We start from the raw sequence: 16,278 nt of genomic DNA, 5'->3' as shown, positions 1-16,278 counted from the left end.
GATAAACAACTTCTTCCGCGTTATCGTTTATCGAATCGTCTGCGTTTGTATTGTTTAAAAATGGATTGAAGGGATTTTGCGAGCGATTAATCACTTTTGGACTGAATGGAGTGGTCTTCTGTTGGATCTTGCCCCAGCTATCGAGAGAGAAATGCGTGACGGTGACGGCATCGTCGACCGGCGAGGGACTCGTTGACGTTCCACTAACAGACAGAGTCAGTTTATCGCCACCCTAAATAGCAATAAAGCAGAAAAGCAAGAAAATGGGGGGGGGGGGGGGGGGGGGGGGGCGGGGGGGGGGGGGGGGGGGGGGGGGGGGGGTCGCACACCTCGAGTCGCATTGTTATTCATGAGAAAGGTTAAGCGAGGCTTTGACATTCTAAAATCGTATTTACTTTGTATACAATATTGTTCGATAAGTCGATCGACACTTATTTACCGCTCAAACGCCAAATTTTCCACAACAATAACCGTCCATGCTAACGCGTTACACAATCACATGTATTTTAAGGATAAGAGCTCAAGGTGTATAAGTCGCCCGGGAAGCTAGCACACAAAGCAACGATGCAAATTATGATTGCAAAACAAAATCTTAACATTTTCAATGACTGCGAAATTTGTGTGTCGTAAGCGAATGGGTCTTGGAACTTACCACTGAGACTATGGTAGCTGCATCGGTCGTATTGTGTTGTATTTTGTCGCTGGCAGCCATTGGATTATTGCACTCAGCCGTTGAAATTGAGACTAAATTCGAATTTTTTCCTTGCTCGAGAGCCTTTGCTTTCAGAATATTGCATTTCAAAGACTCCGGAGGAATGGGTGTTCGTGGCGGTAGTGCTGATGCACCAACAACTTGATTGTTTGGAACAGCTGTGGATACCTGGCACGATACGTTCTCGATAATTAGGCTAGTCTTTGTTGGTTCTGTCTCCTTTTGATTACTCGCTGCAGTGGTTTGATTTCTTGGCTCGAGTGGTTGCTGCTCTTTAGCGAGAGACTTGAGGAGCGAATCGACCAGAGGCGAGGATGTCCCTTGAATACTACTGGCATCCGAGGAAGACTTTGTACTGCTACATCTGCTCGGTTCCCTCTCGGCTGGCTCCTCTTCGGCTGTGAAATTAAGCATTAGCAAGCTCTCGTCGAATGCAGGACAATTGTAATATTACATGGCTCCGGTTAAAAATGATGTAAATAACAATATGCTATGTAATGCATGCTACGGACATTACTTCAGCATTATTTCATCAATGCATTGAGAGGCTATCGGCCGTTAAAGCATTAATATTATGTTTAATAAAGTTAAATCAAAGCAAGCTGCTCGCTATAAAGTATATCGATATTTTTCATTTTTAAGCCCAGTCGGTCGAAGCCAAGGAAAAGAGAAATAGAAAATTGTGTACAAAATTGCTTTTTACTGGATGACGGCTGAGGTGCTTGATCCTGCACTTGGCGCTGCCTGTCTCTCAAAACGTGACTCTGCCTACGAGCGTAACGCTGACTCGGTCTTCGTTCAAATTGCACTGTACGACGAGCACGATTCAGTTGCGTCGTTTGAAATTCAGTCTTGCCACTGTAGCGGAAGCGGGAGCCCATGCGGAACAAGTTCTGCCTTCCACTGGCACCTTTAACCGGCGCTCGCAATCTAAAGAAAGCATGATGCTCCACTGCGCACTTCCACAAATGCTTGCAAGCCTTTTCGTTAGACAATCGAAAGACAAACGTGTGCTCCTGCTCCCCTCTGCCTTCGTCGTCCTCCTCCACTACGACTAGAGTCAATTTTTTCTTTTTAAAATCTAACCGCCCAATTTTAGGCCAAAAAAATAGTCCGATCTTCTGATTTCCCTCGAAAACTAGAATCCCTGTGGGCGTCAAGCCGAGAGAATATTCGCAAGCGTCCTTTCCCATAACCGTATGCATATCCACGCCATACATATCCAGCCATTTGGCTTTGCTCAGGTACGCCGATTCCGCTTGAGCTGGGCTAAGTCCAGAACATTTTTTGTACTCTTCCAGAATCTCCAACTCCAGCTGTTCGGTTTGGCTCGGTACAAAATGGAACTCCGATACGGTGGCTGCAGTGTGTACCGTCGGATCGTAATCCCCGAGCTCGGCTGCGTTAAAACATAAGATAAAGGTTAAATGTAAGATCGATTGGCCAACGTCTGGATAAAACTTTGGACAAAATCAAATACTGTATATGTCGTACATTGCAGAGTCAATGCGGCAAGTTGTACGGTAGTTTGATGGGGACAATGAAGTTTTCCCTCTAGAACGTCTTGCTTGAGTTGCAAGAAAAACTGATATCTCGTCAGTTCTTCCCTCAATGTATTTGGCTCGGACGAGTAAAATTTTACTTTTAATCTTAATGTATAAGGTGGTCCAACTGTACGCAAACATAACAATCTTAATTTACAAACGATGGCAATGCCAAAAATAACGTATTACCACTTTAACATGGGCTCAAAATTACAATTACTCACTAATTACAGTGTCGCACTTACTTTTTACTTGTTTCTTAATGGGCTTTGTCGGATCCAGCCAGTGCTGAACATTATTACTATCAGTATACTGTAGCCCAAAGTAATCTTTCTCTATTAGATCTAAACTATAAAATACTTGTTCGTACAAATCACTAGCCAAGGCCTTTTTCTACATAATAATGAAAAAATAATCATACATTAGATGGACAGTAAACAAAAGAAAACACGGAGACGATTATCACTCACCGACAACTCGATGGGCAAATCGGCCCCGTCTAGCAAAATGACACGGCATTGCACAACGTTTTTGTTGCTGAGTAGGCGCTGATTTTTTATCTGCGAGGAGGTCGTTTGACCGCTGACGCTGCGAGCCCGGCGCCTCGACAGGAACCTCAGCATTTTCACTTTCAAAAGCCACGATTCCCCAATAGTTATGGACTAAGCGATGCGAAAAGCCCCGCGCCTAGCATTTCTCAATCCATATTTCTCGTTGCTGCTGCTGTTGCTGCTGCTGTTGCTGCTGCTGTTGCTGCTGCTGTTGTTGCTGCTGCTGCTGCTGTTGCTGTTGCTGCTGTTGCTGTTGCTGTTGCTGCTACTACCAACAACTTCTACCACCTAATCGCTCCACCCAACACATGTCAAAAGCCGAGATATGACACGAACCACGTCCGCGATACTATCACAACTACACCCCCGCAACCGAGGACAGGTAAAAACATTGGCGAGCAACGGAAAAGTTTGGCAAGGGGCATGTGACGCTTCGACTCGCTCGGCGGATTCGCGATCCTCGTCCTCGGCGGCGATTTACGGGCGATGCACGGCTAAGGGCCGCGAGTTTAAACATGACAATAATACACATACACGGCTCGTGGTAGGAGATAAACGGTATATGTAAGCGGTGCGTGTCGCCTATCGCCTTTTGCACACAGCGACTCCAGCGTCGAGCGCCCGAGTCTCTCTTCTCGTCTATTGTCGTCGAGTGTCGACTGTTGCGGGGGTGTGAGGTGGTGCAACGAACGGCGAGGGGGCGAGTGGGGCGAGAGGGGCGATAGCGGCGGGGCGGAGAGGGGTGGGGCGGGGGGTCGAGACACGCGGGTCAGCTACTGCGCAAGCGTAGACCACTTGCTCGCGTCGAGCGTAGCTCGGCTTTGGGCCCGGCCGTCGGGGACGTTCGGGTCTACTTGGTTATGATGTCGATTGGCCGCTCTACGCTCCCGGGCATTGTCCCTACGTCAGCCGCGCGATTTCCCGACGATTTAAAATAGCGGCCGCGGGAGAAACGTTGCGTAAATATTTTGATTGGAGACGGGCAGTAATAACAGGGGGGGGGGGGAGGGGGGCGGGGCGGGGGGTCGAGACACGCGGGTCAGCTACTGCGCAAGCGTAGACCACTTGCTCGCGTCGAGCGTAGCTCGGCTTTGGGCCCGGCCGTCGGGGACGTTCGGGTCTACTTGGTTATGATGTCGATTGGCCGCTCTACGCTCCCGGGCATTGTCCCTACGTCAGCCGCGCGATTTCCCGACGATTTAAAATAGCGGCCGCGGGAGAAACGTTGCGTAAATATTTTGATTGGAGACGGGCAGTAATAACAACAATAATTATGTAAAATTATAAATAAAATCGTTATAGGATTACGATATATTTATTCGGTATTGTACATTGTACTCGTTTCCACATGGTATGGGCGATTATTCTTTTTTATAAAAAAGACGAGCAAAAAATTGTATAACTGGTGTATACTTGATTGACCTGACTGCAGTTGATTTTTTTGTAATAAAATAGAACATTTTAACGTCGTTTTTAGTATTAGGGGATGCTTATTACATAGATGATTCGTCCATTAAAATATGTACAACTTAAACTAAAATAACTTTATTTTGTAGACATACACACGTACGAACTAATCAACTTGCATCTCGTACACAAAGTTGGTTAGACATGCCAAAGAAAATTTTTATCGAATCGCAAAACACTGGCTAATAGATTACGTACGATTTTTATTGATTACTTCTCGTTATCTTTCCCCTCTATTTTTCCTTCTGATTTCTCTCTTTATTAATTTTTTATTTTTTTTTTTTTTATTTTTTATTTTTTATTTATTTTTTTTTTTCTTATTTATTGATTTTTTTTTTTTTGTTTTTTTTTTCTCTTTAATTTTTTGTTCGATTGAATATATTTTTTTCTTTTTAGTCTATATCAATGGCATCGATGAACACTACTCAGGCCTACGTTCCCCATGATTCACATCGATGGTAGCCAATGGTTATTGCCATTATTTGTGTACGAGCAAGCTCTTTTAACAGAACTTTTAAGTTAAACTAAAGCTTTAACAAGGGCAAATACAACTGCAAACAAAACTAAATTGCCATGGACTACAATTAAAGGAACAAATATTGATTCTCCAACAATTAATGATAATGGAGATAATACAATTTCAAAAATTTACAAATACGCACTTAAAAATAACGACGAAATTATAAATTGTATTTTACAAAAAGAACAATTGAGCATAAAGAAATTCAAAATGCCACAAGAAATACTTGTCATGCACTATCGCTCTGTCGCTTTCGTTTACTCGGTGTAAGTAAGCTTATAAATTTTCACAAGAATACTGTAATTTATGCGGATACATTTTATGGCAAATACCATTAAAGCTCAGTTTAATGTATTTATAAGTTTATGTATCGGATTACGATTATTGTAAGTTCTTCCCTGCTACAGGATTTTCAATGTTGTAAATGACATTTCAAAAGATCCCTGTTGAAGTGCTTAATGCCATTGTACATTAATGTCATTCGTAATATTATTGAATTTAAAAATAAAATCTATATCAATTGATATTCGGTGTGTTCGAAAAATATAAATTTCTATAATCGACACAACTAGTCAGTGGCTAAATTTTATGTATATCCTTATTTGCATTATCTTTGTGAAGTATAAAAATTGCTATTTTCAAATACAGAAATCCTTATCACAATGGTATTTAAAATTTCCCACATCAGTCATCATCTTCCTGATCGTTAAAAATGCCTCGATTAAAAGAGAGGATCGATCATTAGTAGGAAAAGTGGATATTAATTTGGCAGTCATATAGCTAGTTTCCATCAACTCATCATTCCCTTTTAATTTACTACACATTATTTAATTCTTATTAAAAAGGCTCGATTAATTACTAAAAACACCAATATCAAACCCAATTTTTTTTCTTTTTCTCAACATTACTAGGGTGTAGCTTTAATTGTGCATAAATATTTTAAATATTGTTATCCGATTAAATAAAGAGTATAATGTTTATCGTCTTCTTCGACCCTACTCAACTGCCTTAGCGTTCTTTGATTGAGCTTCGGCTTGCATCGAGGAGAGACTCTTTAAAAAATTTCCAAACTGTTCGGCTGCTATGGGATTGTTCGCCCACTCGTTGGATGGAAAAGCAGCTAGAAATCTTTTTTGCAAAGCCTCGGATGTCATAGGCTTTTTAAAATTTGCCGCGTCGATTTTGCCATTTGGCTTGCTATCGTTCGACTGCTCGTCGGCCGTGGCTTTAATTCCCGAATCCTTTACCGGTGACGCATCCACGTCCTTCTCCATCATCGATTTTGTGCTGTCGACTAGATTCCCCGCGCTTTCCATTACAACCGAGCTGGAGTCCGGACTTTCTGGTGATTTGTTGCTGCTTGTCACTTCGGAGCCACACGATGGCTGGCACTCTTCCAATTTTGTCGAGGGTGATGGTTTTTCAACATTCACCGTATCCTCGTTGCTTGGTGGTGGCGGGGGTGAAGCCGTCGACGTGACCCTCGGACTAGCCGAGCCCTGTTCTGAATTCCCCTCTTCCGTAGACGATGCACAATTTTCACTTTGCTCGAAATCAACTTTGAGGGAAGCTGCAATGGGCGAATGTTTATTTATCAAAGTATTGTATTAAAATAAAACAAAACAAAAAACATATCAGTAGCTGAGTCATACCTTCTTTAAGGCTCTCGCTTTTCTTCGGCTTCTGTTCAGTAGCCAGAGAATCGCTGCCGGTGGTAGTTGACGTCTCGCTTTCACCGAGACTCAGGGAACTGACCACCCCTTTTACACCAACGGTATTATTGCCAGACATCTTGACCGCACTCCCAGGCACCGATTGCTTGACAATCGGCAAAGCGAACGAGCCGACGGAGGACCTTACCGGCTTTACTGGTGCACATTGCGCGGCAATGTGACTTTTGCCAATCTGACTTCCGATACTACTTGCCGTCGAAGATGAGCTATTGGCGACATCCTTATTATTTTTATTATTATTACTGTTATTATTATCATTATTATTGTTGTTGCTGCTGCCGTTGGTATTGGAGTTGATGTTCACGTTCATGCTGGCATTGGCGTTGACATTGACGTTGGCATTGCCATTAGGAATGGTATTGGTACTGATATTGGCGTTGACATTGGAATTGCCATTAGCGCTGAGATTAGTATTAACGTTGGTGATGGCGTTGGTATTGATATTGGTATTGCTGGTGTTGGCGTTGGCGTTGGCGTTGGCATTGGCGTTGGCGTTGGCGTTGGCGTTGGCGTTGGCGTTAGCGTTGGCGTTGGCGTTGGCGTTGGCGTTGGTGTTGGCGTTGTTGTTGACGTTGGCGTTGACGCTGGCTTTGGAGTTGACGTTGGAGTTGGCGTTAGAGTTGGCATTGGAGTTGGCGTTGGCGTTAGCGTTGGCATGGGAATTGCAATTGGAATTGGAGTTGGTACTTGAGTTGACGGTGGAGTTGACGGTGGCATTGGCGTTGGTATTGGCGTTAGGATTAGTGTTGATGTTGGTAGTGGTAGTGGTGGCGGCAGCGGTGTTGACAGCAACGGCCGCCGCGGCCATCCTCAATCGCGAGTCCATGTGAAACTGCTCGAGACTCGGTGCCTGGCTAAGTGCATAAAGGCTCTGCAAGCTGGGAAAAACCGAAGAGAGATTCGTAGCTGGGCGATTGGTTGCTGTGGAACTGGAGAAGCACGAGGGTGCGTATACGGGGGAGCGGGTCGACGTGGGTGTTGGCATGTCGCTAATCCGGTGGACAGCCGGAGTTAAGGAACCTGGTGGCGCACGATAGAACCTCTGGCCGCCCGTCAAAGTTACCACTTGACCATTAGCCATGTAATTTGCCGGATCATCCTTGCCAGAAAATTTAGGCGCGTTGTTGGCTTGAGACTGAAACGAATAATTACTTACAATGCTTTTGTGATCACCACTTTATTGAATTTTTATTTACGTCATTTTGCTTACGATCGCAATAGGCTATGCTTATTTGTATTTTACGCTAAATGCAATTAACTGTAAAACTTATGTTATAATAAATCGCTTGACTTACCCAATTCGGTGATTTAACTTTGAATTTTCCAAGCGGTGTGGGAATTCTCAAAGGATGCAGGTCCACCTTCTTAGTTGCACTGAGATCTAAAATGTTGCGAGATTGTTGCAAAGGCGTATCCTCCTTTTTCCTCTTTGCTTGTGATCCGTGTTGTTCAGTGCTCAGCTGCCTGCCTTTGCCTTTCGGATTCACTATAGGCATTCGCATTTGTCCAGCCTTCAAGGCCTTTAACACCCGCGGATCTACGGATTTGTCATTTAGAGTAATGGTTGGATTCAACTTGTCCAAGTTATTCTGATGATGAGAGGCGTCCTTTGAGGTCCGATGATCGAGGGCGGAATCACAGTTTCGATTCGGTGACTTCGGTGCGGTTAAAGTGATACTCAAACTCGCGGGTATATTGAGCCCACAACCATCGAGCAAATTACGAGTGTCACTGGATATCAGCGATGACGAAGACGCATTTTTCGGAGACGTTGAGCTTACAGAGGCGTTCGACGAAGTAGCGACGGTATTATTATTACTTGCAATGTTCCCCGTAGAGTTTTGCAAGCTCTGTAAGAATTAAAAAAAAAAAAAAAAAACACAGACACACACACATTATTAATAGTAATTTTATAATTGATAAAAATTGAAAATGTCGTTGATAATTATAAATGGTAAGTCTTGAATTTCGACTAAGTCGCGTTCGAATGATACTCACTCTAACTGGACTTAATGACGATTTGGAATAAACCATCGGTTTTGTCGACTGATTCCTGTAGCATTTCACGGCCCCGCCGCCTCGTCCCGAATTCACTCCAGATCTTTTACCCGTCTGGTACTGTTGTTGCTTCTTGCGTAATTCAAAAATCGGCAAGCCAGGTGGACATTTTCTTTTAACAGCCCCTGCTGGCAACATCGACGGTGGATCATTGGGAAACGCATAGACATCGATTGGCTGCTGTTGTGATAACGATGGTGTTGGCTGCTGCTGTTGTGATAACGATGACGTTGGCTGCTGCTGCGACGGTTGCGGTAACAACTGCGGCTGATGCAGTTGTTTCTGCTGTTGTTGCATTTGTTGGGATTGCAGTTGTTGTTTCTGCAGCTGCGGTTGCTGCTGCGGCTGATGCTGCGGGGACTGGTTCTGCTGCTTCTGTTGCCCGTTACTACTGCTGATCGTTGAAGATGAGTTGTTTTCGCTATTGGCCGATGACTTGACATCAATCGGGTGCTCGACCGTGCTACTCGGCATCATTTTGCCTTCGGCCTGTCGTTTCTTTGCCGCTGATGTTATAGATGTCTCGTCCTTATTATTGAGAAATTGACGATTGTACAACAGGCGATTACTACTCTTGAGTATATTTCTTACTTGGGCCTCAACGCTATTCGCATCGACATCGTTGGCAACCAACTGATCCTGCTTCGAAGAGTCCTGACGTTGCTGTCGATTACCTGATTGAATTGTGGCAGCTGTCTGCTTAGAAGTTAATCTAAAGCTGTGCAAAAACTGCTTTTTATCATTCTGATCCGTTGAGCCGTTGATCAACTTCTTTGATTTGGATGGAGTTATTTGACTGGATTCGACATCCATGAATGTCACTTTTCGCTTTTGCTTATCTTGCTTTTGAATATCCTGCGCCTGATCAACCACACCGAGGTTGTTCGTTTTCTCATTCTGCGGCGAGTTTTTCAGTAAGACATTGCTTAAAACCTTGGGCTTCTTGGAACTGTTCGTGTTGCTGTTATTATTAGTACTGCCGGGCTGACATTGTTTTAACGTAATTTTAACACCGTTAGAGTTTGCGCTGTCGCCGATACTTACAACGCTGAACTCTGCCGGTGTCGTTATTAGCTCCGAGGGTGAGGCTTTTGCAAATGCAGCATTAGCTTCACGATCATCCGATGTAGTGCCATTTTTTGTGGGAGCACTGGGCCCACGTAGTACCTGATAACGACCATCGGGATTCTTTAAAATTTTAATGGGACTCTTTACCTGTTTCATCGTTTCGTCGCTCTTAGAAAGAACACCAAATGCCGAATGCGGCGTTTGCTTATTATATTTAATGTCACTACTGCTCTCCACGTCCTTCGCGATATCATTTACATTATTATCTTTTATATTGATTGGCAATGAACGCTTTGATAATAGTTCCTGAGCTTTGTTTGGATCAATTTTGTTCATTTCGCTAGAATTCTGAGATGGCGCGTCAGGCTGAATTTGCGTCGAGTTGTGGCTACTGACTACTTTTTGCTCGATTAATTTCTTCGATATTTTATCCTTGGAATTCGATTCCAGCTCTTTATCCGCTGGTTCGCAAGCCTGCTCGTTCGTTAAAGGCTGACTAGCGCCAAGACCTGGTGTGGATGGCCTATCGTTTGGTGGTGCCTCCAATTGCTGCTCTTCTTGTGTTATACGATAAAAGAATCTGATGGGGGCATTCTGAAATAAAAATCACCAATATTTCATTTATTAACAGCATGTACATCGAATCGGTTACTTTAACATTTGCTAATTCATTTCAATTAAAGCGATCGCGCATTAAGAAACGCTTAAAAACAACATGTTTCTATATCTTTCCTCTTGTTTGCATTGAATGCATTTTTAGCCTTTGCAAAGTATTTTAAATGCACATTGAAAATTTGGCAGAAAAAGTTATCTTTACTGTTATATTACTTTAATTAGTATCAATTAGTAAAGTTAAAAACTGTCGTAGCATAATTCTCATTAAAGTTATCAATTATAATAAAAAATGAAAATTATGTAAGAAATGTTGAATAATATTTATTTATCGATTTTTTATTGCTCCTAGATGGGTTTTCAGATTCTATAAAAGGAAACATATATATATATATATATATATATATATATATATATATATATATATATATAAATAATGTAAATCTAAAAATAATATTTTCTATAGATCCATTAGTGTTTATGCTATAATCTGCCATGATTTCGAAAATTTTTTACAAATTTTAGCATGTAATGCCTGCAATTTTACTTCTCTCACGTTCGCTCGGTTATGTATTGTTAATCATACGTCGAATCAAGGAAACTTTGAATATGCCAAAATTAATTCTTGTATACTTAACAATAGATTGTTAGAAAATAACGATTCTTTGGTCAGTTTAATGAGATGACTCCCTAACTAAATAAATTGGTAAATAAAGATTTTTACATGAACGGTGAGCATCCACATGTATAATAAATAGTATACGATCGATGTGATTTAATTACAGTAATTAATCACTGAATAATTAACTGTATACTGTACTATGAATAATTATTTAATCATTTGAAAAATAATCTTATTAACGGAAAAACGCTGTGGACTGCGTTGTGAATTAACCCTAAGTCGAGTAGCAATTTTAAAGACATTCATACAGGAAAAGTACATGGTTCGCGACGTAATTGTGCCGTAATGATATTATTGTCCGTCCGATAATGAAAACGACTAGCCTGATTAAATAAAAAGCTGGAGTCTTACTCACCCGCTTCCATGCGAATATGTAGGCAACGTCCATGAGAGTCCAGTGCTCCGGCAGTGGTGCCCGTCTGTGGCAAATATCGATATTGTATCTGGTCATGTCGACGCTGTACTTGAGGCCGAGGAACTTCTTAAGGTGAGCGATGGTGACGAGTGCCGGACACTGGAGGTATCGCCTATTGGCCACACCGCCGTTAAATTTCTGCTTCGAATTGTTCGAAGGCGAGGTCTGGCTGAGTTCGACGTCACTGTTGTTGTTCGAGAGCAGAGTCAGCGGATCGGCACCGATGGGCAGATACTCAAGGCTCAAGCTTATCGCGTCCTCCGGAGCAAATATCAGCCTACCGCTCACGTCCTCGCCGCGCTGCTCTGGTGTCGCCGAGTCAGCTGTGATTAGTTTATTAATTATTAATGATCTTTCGTCGATCGATATAGTGCCAGGCTGTTTTTTCTTTCGTACGTTCGGAAATGAAAATATCAATGCTCATTTGCTCATCGTTCAAAATCACATGTTTCAGTGGTGTGCGTACCCGGGGCTATTCACTTTTATATTCACTTTAATGATGTGCTGCATCGGCCGTGATTGCATTACCAAATACGCGATATACACGTGAAACGATAATACACAACTCTAATTTAAATGTCCCTTGAGTATAATAATTATCCATTCGATTTAGATGTTAAGGTAAACCCGATTTTTTTTTTTTTTTTTTTTTTTTAACGACTTTTTTTGTCTTCGCCAATGATTGTATCATTAAAATACTGAATATCAAAATATGGTATATATCGTTTAAATAATTCGAGCGTTTGTTGAAAGTAAATTTTCTTCCGCTCCGTAATATTGAAAGCAATGAGAAATTGAATTTGTATAAAACTAGATATATTCTTTTCCATATTTAAAAGCCCATAATAATGAGAGAATTGACAGATAATTAAAAAAATTATATTTTCTTCATAAAATTTTGCGAAATTTATGAGATTAATTTAATATTAGTAGCTTTGTGGAAAATCAGTACACATAATATCGACATTTGTCTTAAAAAAAAAGAAAAGAATCTAAATTATTGGCGTTGACGTAAAATCTTTTATATATCAGAAAACTTAGATAAGTAGAATTTTTTTCTTAAAATAAAATATTTATGAAAGAGTGCTACAAATTAACGATTAGATTTAAAAAAAATTACATAAATTCTTTTTGTTATAATAATCTAACATATTGATTTGTAATAATTTCCATACATATATATATATATATATATATATTTATATATATTTATATAAGAATGACAAGGAATAATAGGAAAAATATTAAATTCCAGAAATTTTAGTTATTTTTAATGAAAGATAAAATAAATTTTAGAAGAAAGTTTTGAATATTTTCACGTCAATCGTCAATATTCCTTTTAACCAAGCCGATTACATTTATTTAATTGAAGTAGTAAATTGTATTAAAATTTCTTTAATTTCATCATCGATAAGAGGCGTATTTATCAATCAGCATTGTTGCAATTATAATTTAAAAAATTCATATTCCATTTTAGATATTTGGTCCAACTAAAGCTCGATGATTATAATACGATAATTACTTAATAGTGAATAGCCCTTCGTGTACATAATTTAATGTACAACATCTACAGTGTAATTTGAGTAAGTGTGCGTATGCCTAGCACACCGGCGTTTAATAATCATTTCAAAAGAAAAACTTAGAATTGTACTTAAGCACACAACTTGCAAATTATTCTATTATCAAAAAATAATAAAAATTGCATTAGCAAGATTGTTTTCGTATAGTAGCAGAATTCATGTGGTAACTCTGCCCGACAATAACAAAAGAAAAACTGTTGCAAGTTTCATTGAGTATAAAGTATACGTGTACAGCAAATTGAAATAATAATAATAATAATAATAATAATAATAATAATAATAATAATAATAATAATAATAATAGTAATAGTAAAAAAAAAGAAAAAAAAAAGGGAAGAGGCAGACAAATGTGATATCGAAACAAAACGGCCTTGTATATTTATGCATAGCGCACTCGTGAAGTCAAAACGAGGAAAGGTGACAGTGAAAGAAAGTTGTATAAAAATGATATTCGACTTTTTCATTCAACAAATCGACACTTTTTCACTGCCTTGGTAAAAAGAAAAAATGTTTCTATTTTCGTTTGTTTAGCTTACCACCGCCAAGATGGTTCAGGCTTACAGCGAATCCTGCAATCGATTACAATCTATTTCATTTATGAGCTCGGTCTAGTTAAATAATTCCTACAATAGATACTTTGATTATCTACATTTGCGACGGACGTGTAACGGCGAGTCTTTAAAGCGCCGCTGCTGAATATATTACGTGCGTTTTATTTAAAAACTTTATTCATTTTATAAAATGACAAAACGCCCAGATTGTGAAACGTGAATTTTGAAAAAATCATTTCGTTCTTTAGCAGCACGAAAATGATTGGATCATTGGATTAGTAATTTGTCGGGATCTCGAGAGATTCGGTGCACATATCTCGTTCACGAGATCTCGTAACAAAATGCATTGCGACACAAGGGTGCTCGAGGTGTCAAGAGAGTTGATCGCGTCGACAAGATATTAAGACTATGTATTAAGACTATTACGGTAAATGATTGCATTGCTAATGTACGTACCGTGCTCCGGGTGTTTGTTGTAGAATTCTCTTCTCTTTCTCATTTCTTTGTGATAGAGGCCCGGTACCAGCTTGTACACAATGTCCTGCAATGCTTTATCCGCTCTGAAAAACATTAATCGAGGCTTAGCGGGAACCCCCGGAGAAAAATCTTTTAAACGGCACCGAAGACACTGCTCTTGGTGAAAATAATCGAGCGATCGATCGGTCAAGTGGTTTTCTTGGTACGGTGATAAATATTGTGATACACGTTAAACAATACGCTCTAGCATAGCGTGTTCATTGTGCCAAAGTTAGGGCGGGTGGATGAATTGGTGTGCGAGGTGGTGACGGGGGTGGGAGCAGCGAGGCGAAGGGAGGGTTAATGTGAGTTGCGGATCGGCAAGGGGGTGAAGAGAGAAAGCGAACTTTTAATCGGATTTGGCAGAAACGTGTAATTCATGCGGACGCAAGTGGAATGACGAAGGCGCTTAAGAGGGATATGGACTTACTTGATATTTGGCTTGGCAGTGTTGAGCAAATGCTTGCAGGACGGGCATTGGGCGTCTTTCCTCAGGTGCTTCAATATACAGCTTCGGCAAACTGCGAATTTATCAATTTAATACTCGAACTTAAAAGTCCCTTGAAATTATAACGTATTAACTGCCCGAATATATTTTCATTTACTCACAGGAGTGCAAACATTCGACGACGGTGGTCGCGTCGATCAAATAGCCCCTGCACAGCGGACAAATGAGATGGGGATTCACCTCACGAAGATACGTCCTTTTGCTGATTCCGGACATCCTTCTTCTCGAGTGCGTCAATGTCCGAGAGGGTGCCTAAAATCGAGGCAAAAAATAAGCTTTTCCGGGACGTAAGGACGAAGGGAGGCTTCCCATCGTATATAGAAAATTTCAGGCTCCTCGTGTTTCATTGGAGGACAAAGTGTCCCTCCTCGCCCCAACCCAACCCATAACCAAGCTTTTATACCGCCGCTCCACCCCTCCCGCCCCGCAACACCACGGCCTTTTCCTCAGCCAACCTTCAGGTATAAGAGAAGAGTCCGGGGGATGGATGCGTGCACCCCGTAGCAGGCATTATTCCCCATTCGATAGCGCACAGGGTATTAAGGTCCGCGTGTGTGTCGGGGATAAGGAAACTTCCTCGCTCCTCGTTTTTCGATCGCGTCGCCGTCCTCTATTGCTCGTCGAGCGCATGCTCGCACGTGCTCACACGCCGACAAATTCGTTTCAACGATTTATTTCCTACGTGAAAACGACGTGTGTACACAATGTTTTACCGGCTGCTCGACGAGCCGTTAATTAACGAGGCGAGAAATTAAGTTTACCGTGGTATTTTCAACTTTTGCATTTTGTGGGGTGAAATTTTTCAACTTTTGGATTTTTGGGGGGTAAATTTTCCCCCCCCCCCCCCCACGAGGACTCGTACGATGGTTTATCGTTAATTGGAAATTAATTGAAACCAACTACGGCCTTTTCTTCGCTATTACTCACTGGTAAAAGTAATTGCATTTTCACATTCAACGTACACGTAATTGTCGCTTTAATTTGCTAAAACGAACAGAAAATAAATATAATAGACAATAAAATTGTGATGTACTTTAATAAACTTCGACTGCAAATGTATTTTCTACCTAGGCATTCGACATTATTCTCGCGGAGAATCTCGAATCCCCGTTCCATTGTGACGCACTAGCAACGTCCCAAAAGGCACAACATTCACGATTTAGCACGAGATCAAAGAGATTTATCGAGAGCGGAGTAAAATCAGGTGGGAATAAATCGAGAATAGCGAAAGGCACCGGAAGAAACGAACATTACGATACGAAAGTAGAAGTAAAAGATGTGAAACGATATGCAAAACGTGTAGGAAAGCAACGACTCGTTAAAAATAAATTTCTCGCGGATTCGTTGCACAACTTCCGTTCGCGACTCTGTAAATTCTTTTTTCCCTCCTCTTTCTCCACAACCTCAACCACAACCTCAACCTCAACCTCAACCTCAACCTCAACCTCAACCTCAACCTCATCCTCATCCTCCACCTCATCCTCCACCTCATCCTCCAGCTTCTCTATCGCCACTACCGTCGCCATATCTCCTCCCCCACCACGAACCCAAACGCTGACGAAAATGCCTCGCCGAGTGCAAATAGAAGCCGTGACAGGCAGAGAAAACAGAACGCGAGTAAGAAGAGTGGCGGGGCGGGAAGAGGGAAAACGAAGGAAGACGGAACAAGCAGAGCCGATAAAGAAATGAAAGTGAGAACAGATCTGCGTCCGCGCTAGAGTAAGAGAGAGAGTGAGAGAGAGAGAGAGAGAGAGAGAGAAA

General features: G+C 41.3%; 2 protein-coding genes across 2 annotated transcripts in view; both read right to left on the bottom strand.

The window, feature by feature from the left end:
* The window catches only part of yrt (erythrocyte membrane protein band 4.1-like yurt), a 4,449-nt gene extending 1,486 nt beyond the window's left edge, over positions 1-2,963 (bottom strand). The window contains exons 1-6 of the mRNA XM_011503666.1: positions 2,727-2,963; positions 2,502-2,649; positions 2,207-2,383; positions 1,416-2,111; positions 653-1,110; positions 1-232 (exon numbers count right to left, since the gene is read on the bottom strand). The exon at positions 1-232 is cut by the window's left edge and continues 266 nt beyond it. Coding sequence (XP_011501968.1) covers positions 1-232; positions 653-1,110; positions 1,416-2,111; positions 2,207-2,383; positions 2,502-2,649; positions 2,727-2,879 — 1,864 coding nt within the window. The 5' untranslated portion in view covers positions 2,880-2,963. The remainder of the gene's footprint in view (positions 233-652; positions 1,111-1,415; positions 2,112-2,206; positions 2,384-2,501; positions 2,650-2,726) is intronic.
* Positions 2,964-5,410: 2,447 nt separating this feature from the next.
* The window catches only part of LOC105365538 (putative uncharacterized protein DDB_G0277255), a 12,496-nt gene continuing 1,628 nt past the window's right edge, over positions 5,411-16,278 (bottom strand). Inside the window, exons 2-10 of the mRNA XM_011503731.1 lie at positions 14,619-14,769; positions 14,440-14,530; positions 13,950-14,053; positions 13,479-13,511; positions 11,303-11,685; positions 8,526-10,247; positions 7,823-8,377; positions 6,447-7,662; positions 5,411-6,364 (exon numbers count right to left, since the gene is read on the bottom strand). Of these exons, the coding sequence (XP_011502033.1) occupies positions 5,790-6,364; positions 6,447-7,662; positions 7,823-8,377; positions 8,526-10,247; positions 11,303-11,685; positions 13,479-13,511; positions 13,950-14,053; positions 14,440-14,530; positions 14,619-14,733 (4,794 nt within the window). The 5' untranslated portion in view covers positions 14,734-14,769 and the 3' untranslated portion in view covers positions 5,411-5,789. The remainder of the gene's footprint in view (positions 6,365-6,446; positions 7,663-7,822; positions 8,378-8,525; positions 10,248-11,302; positions 11,686-13,478; positions 13,512-13,949; positions 14,054-14,439; positions 14,531-14,618; positions 14,770-16,278) is intronic.

The sequence above is a fragment of the Ceratosolen solmsi genome, unplaced genomic scaffold (genome assembly GCF_000503995.2).
Source record: "Ceratosolen solmsi marchali unplaced genomic scaffold, CerSol_1.0 scaffold8, whole genome shotgun sequence".
NCBI lineage: Eukaryota > Metazoa > Arthropoda > Insecta > Hymenoptera > Agaonidae > Ceratosolen > Ceratosolen solmsi.
This window is presented reverse-complemented; position numbering and strand designations above follow the sequence as displayed.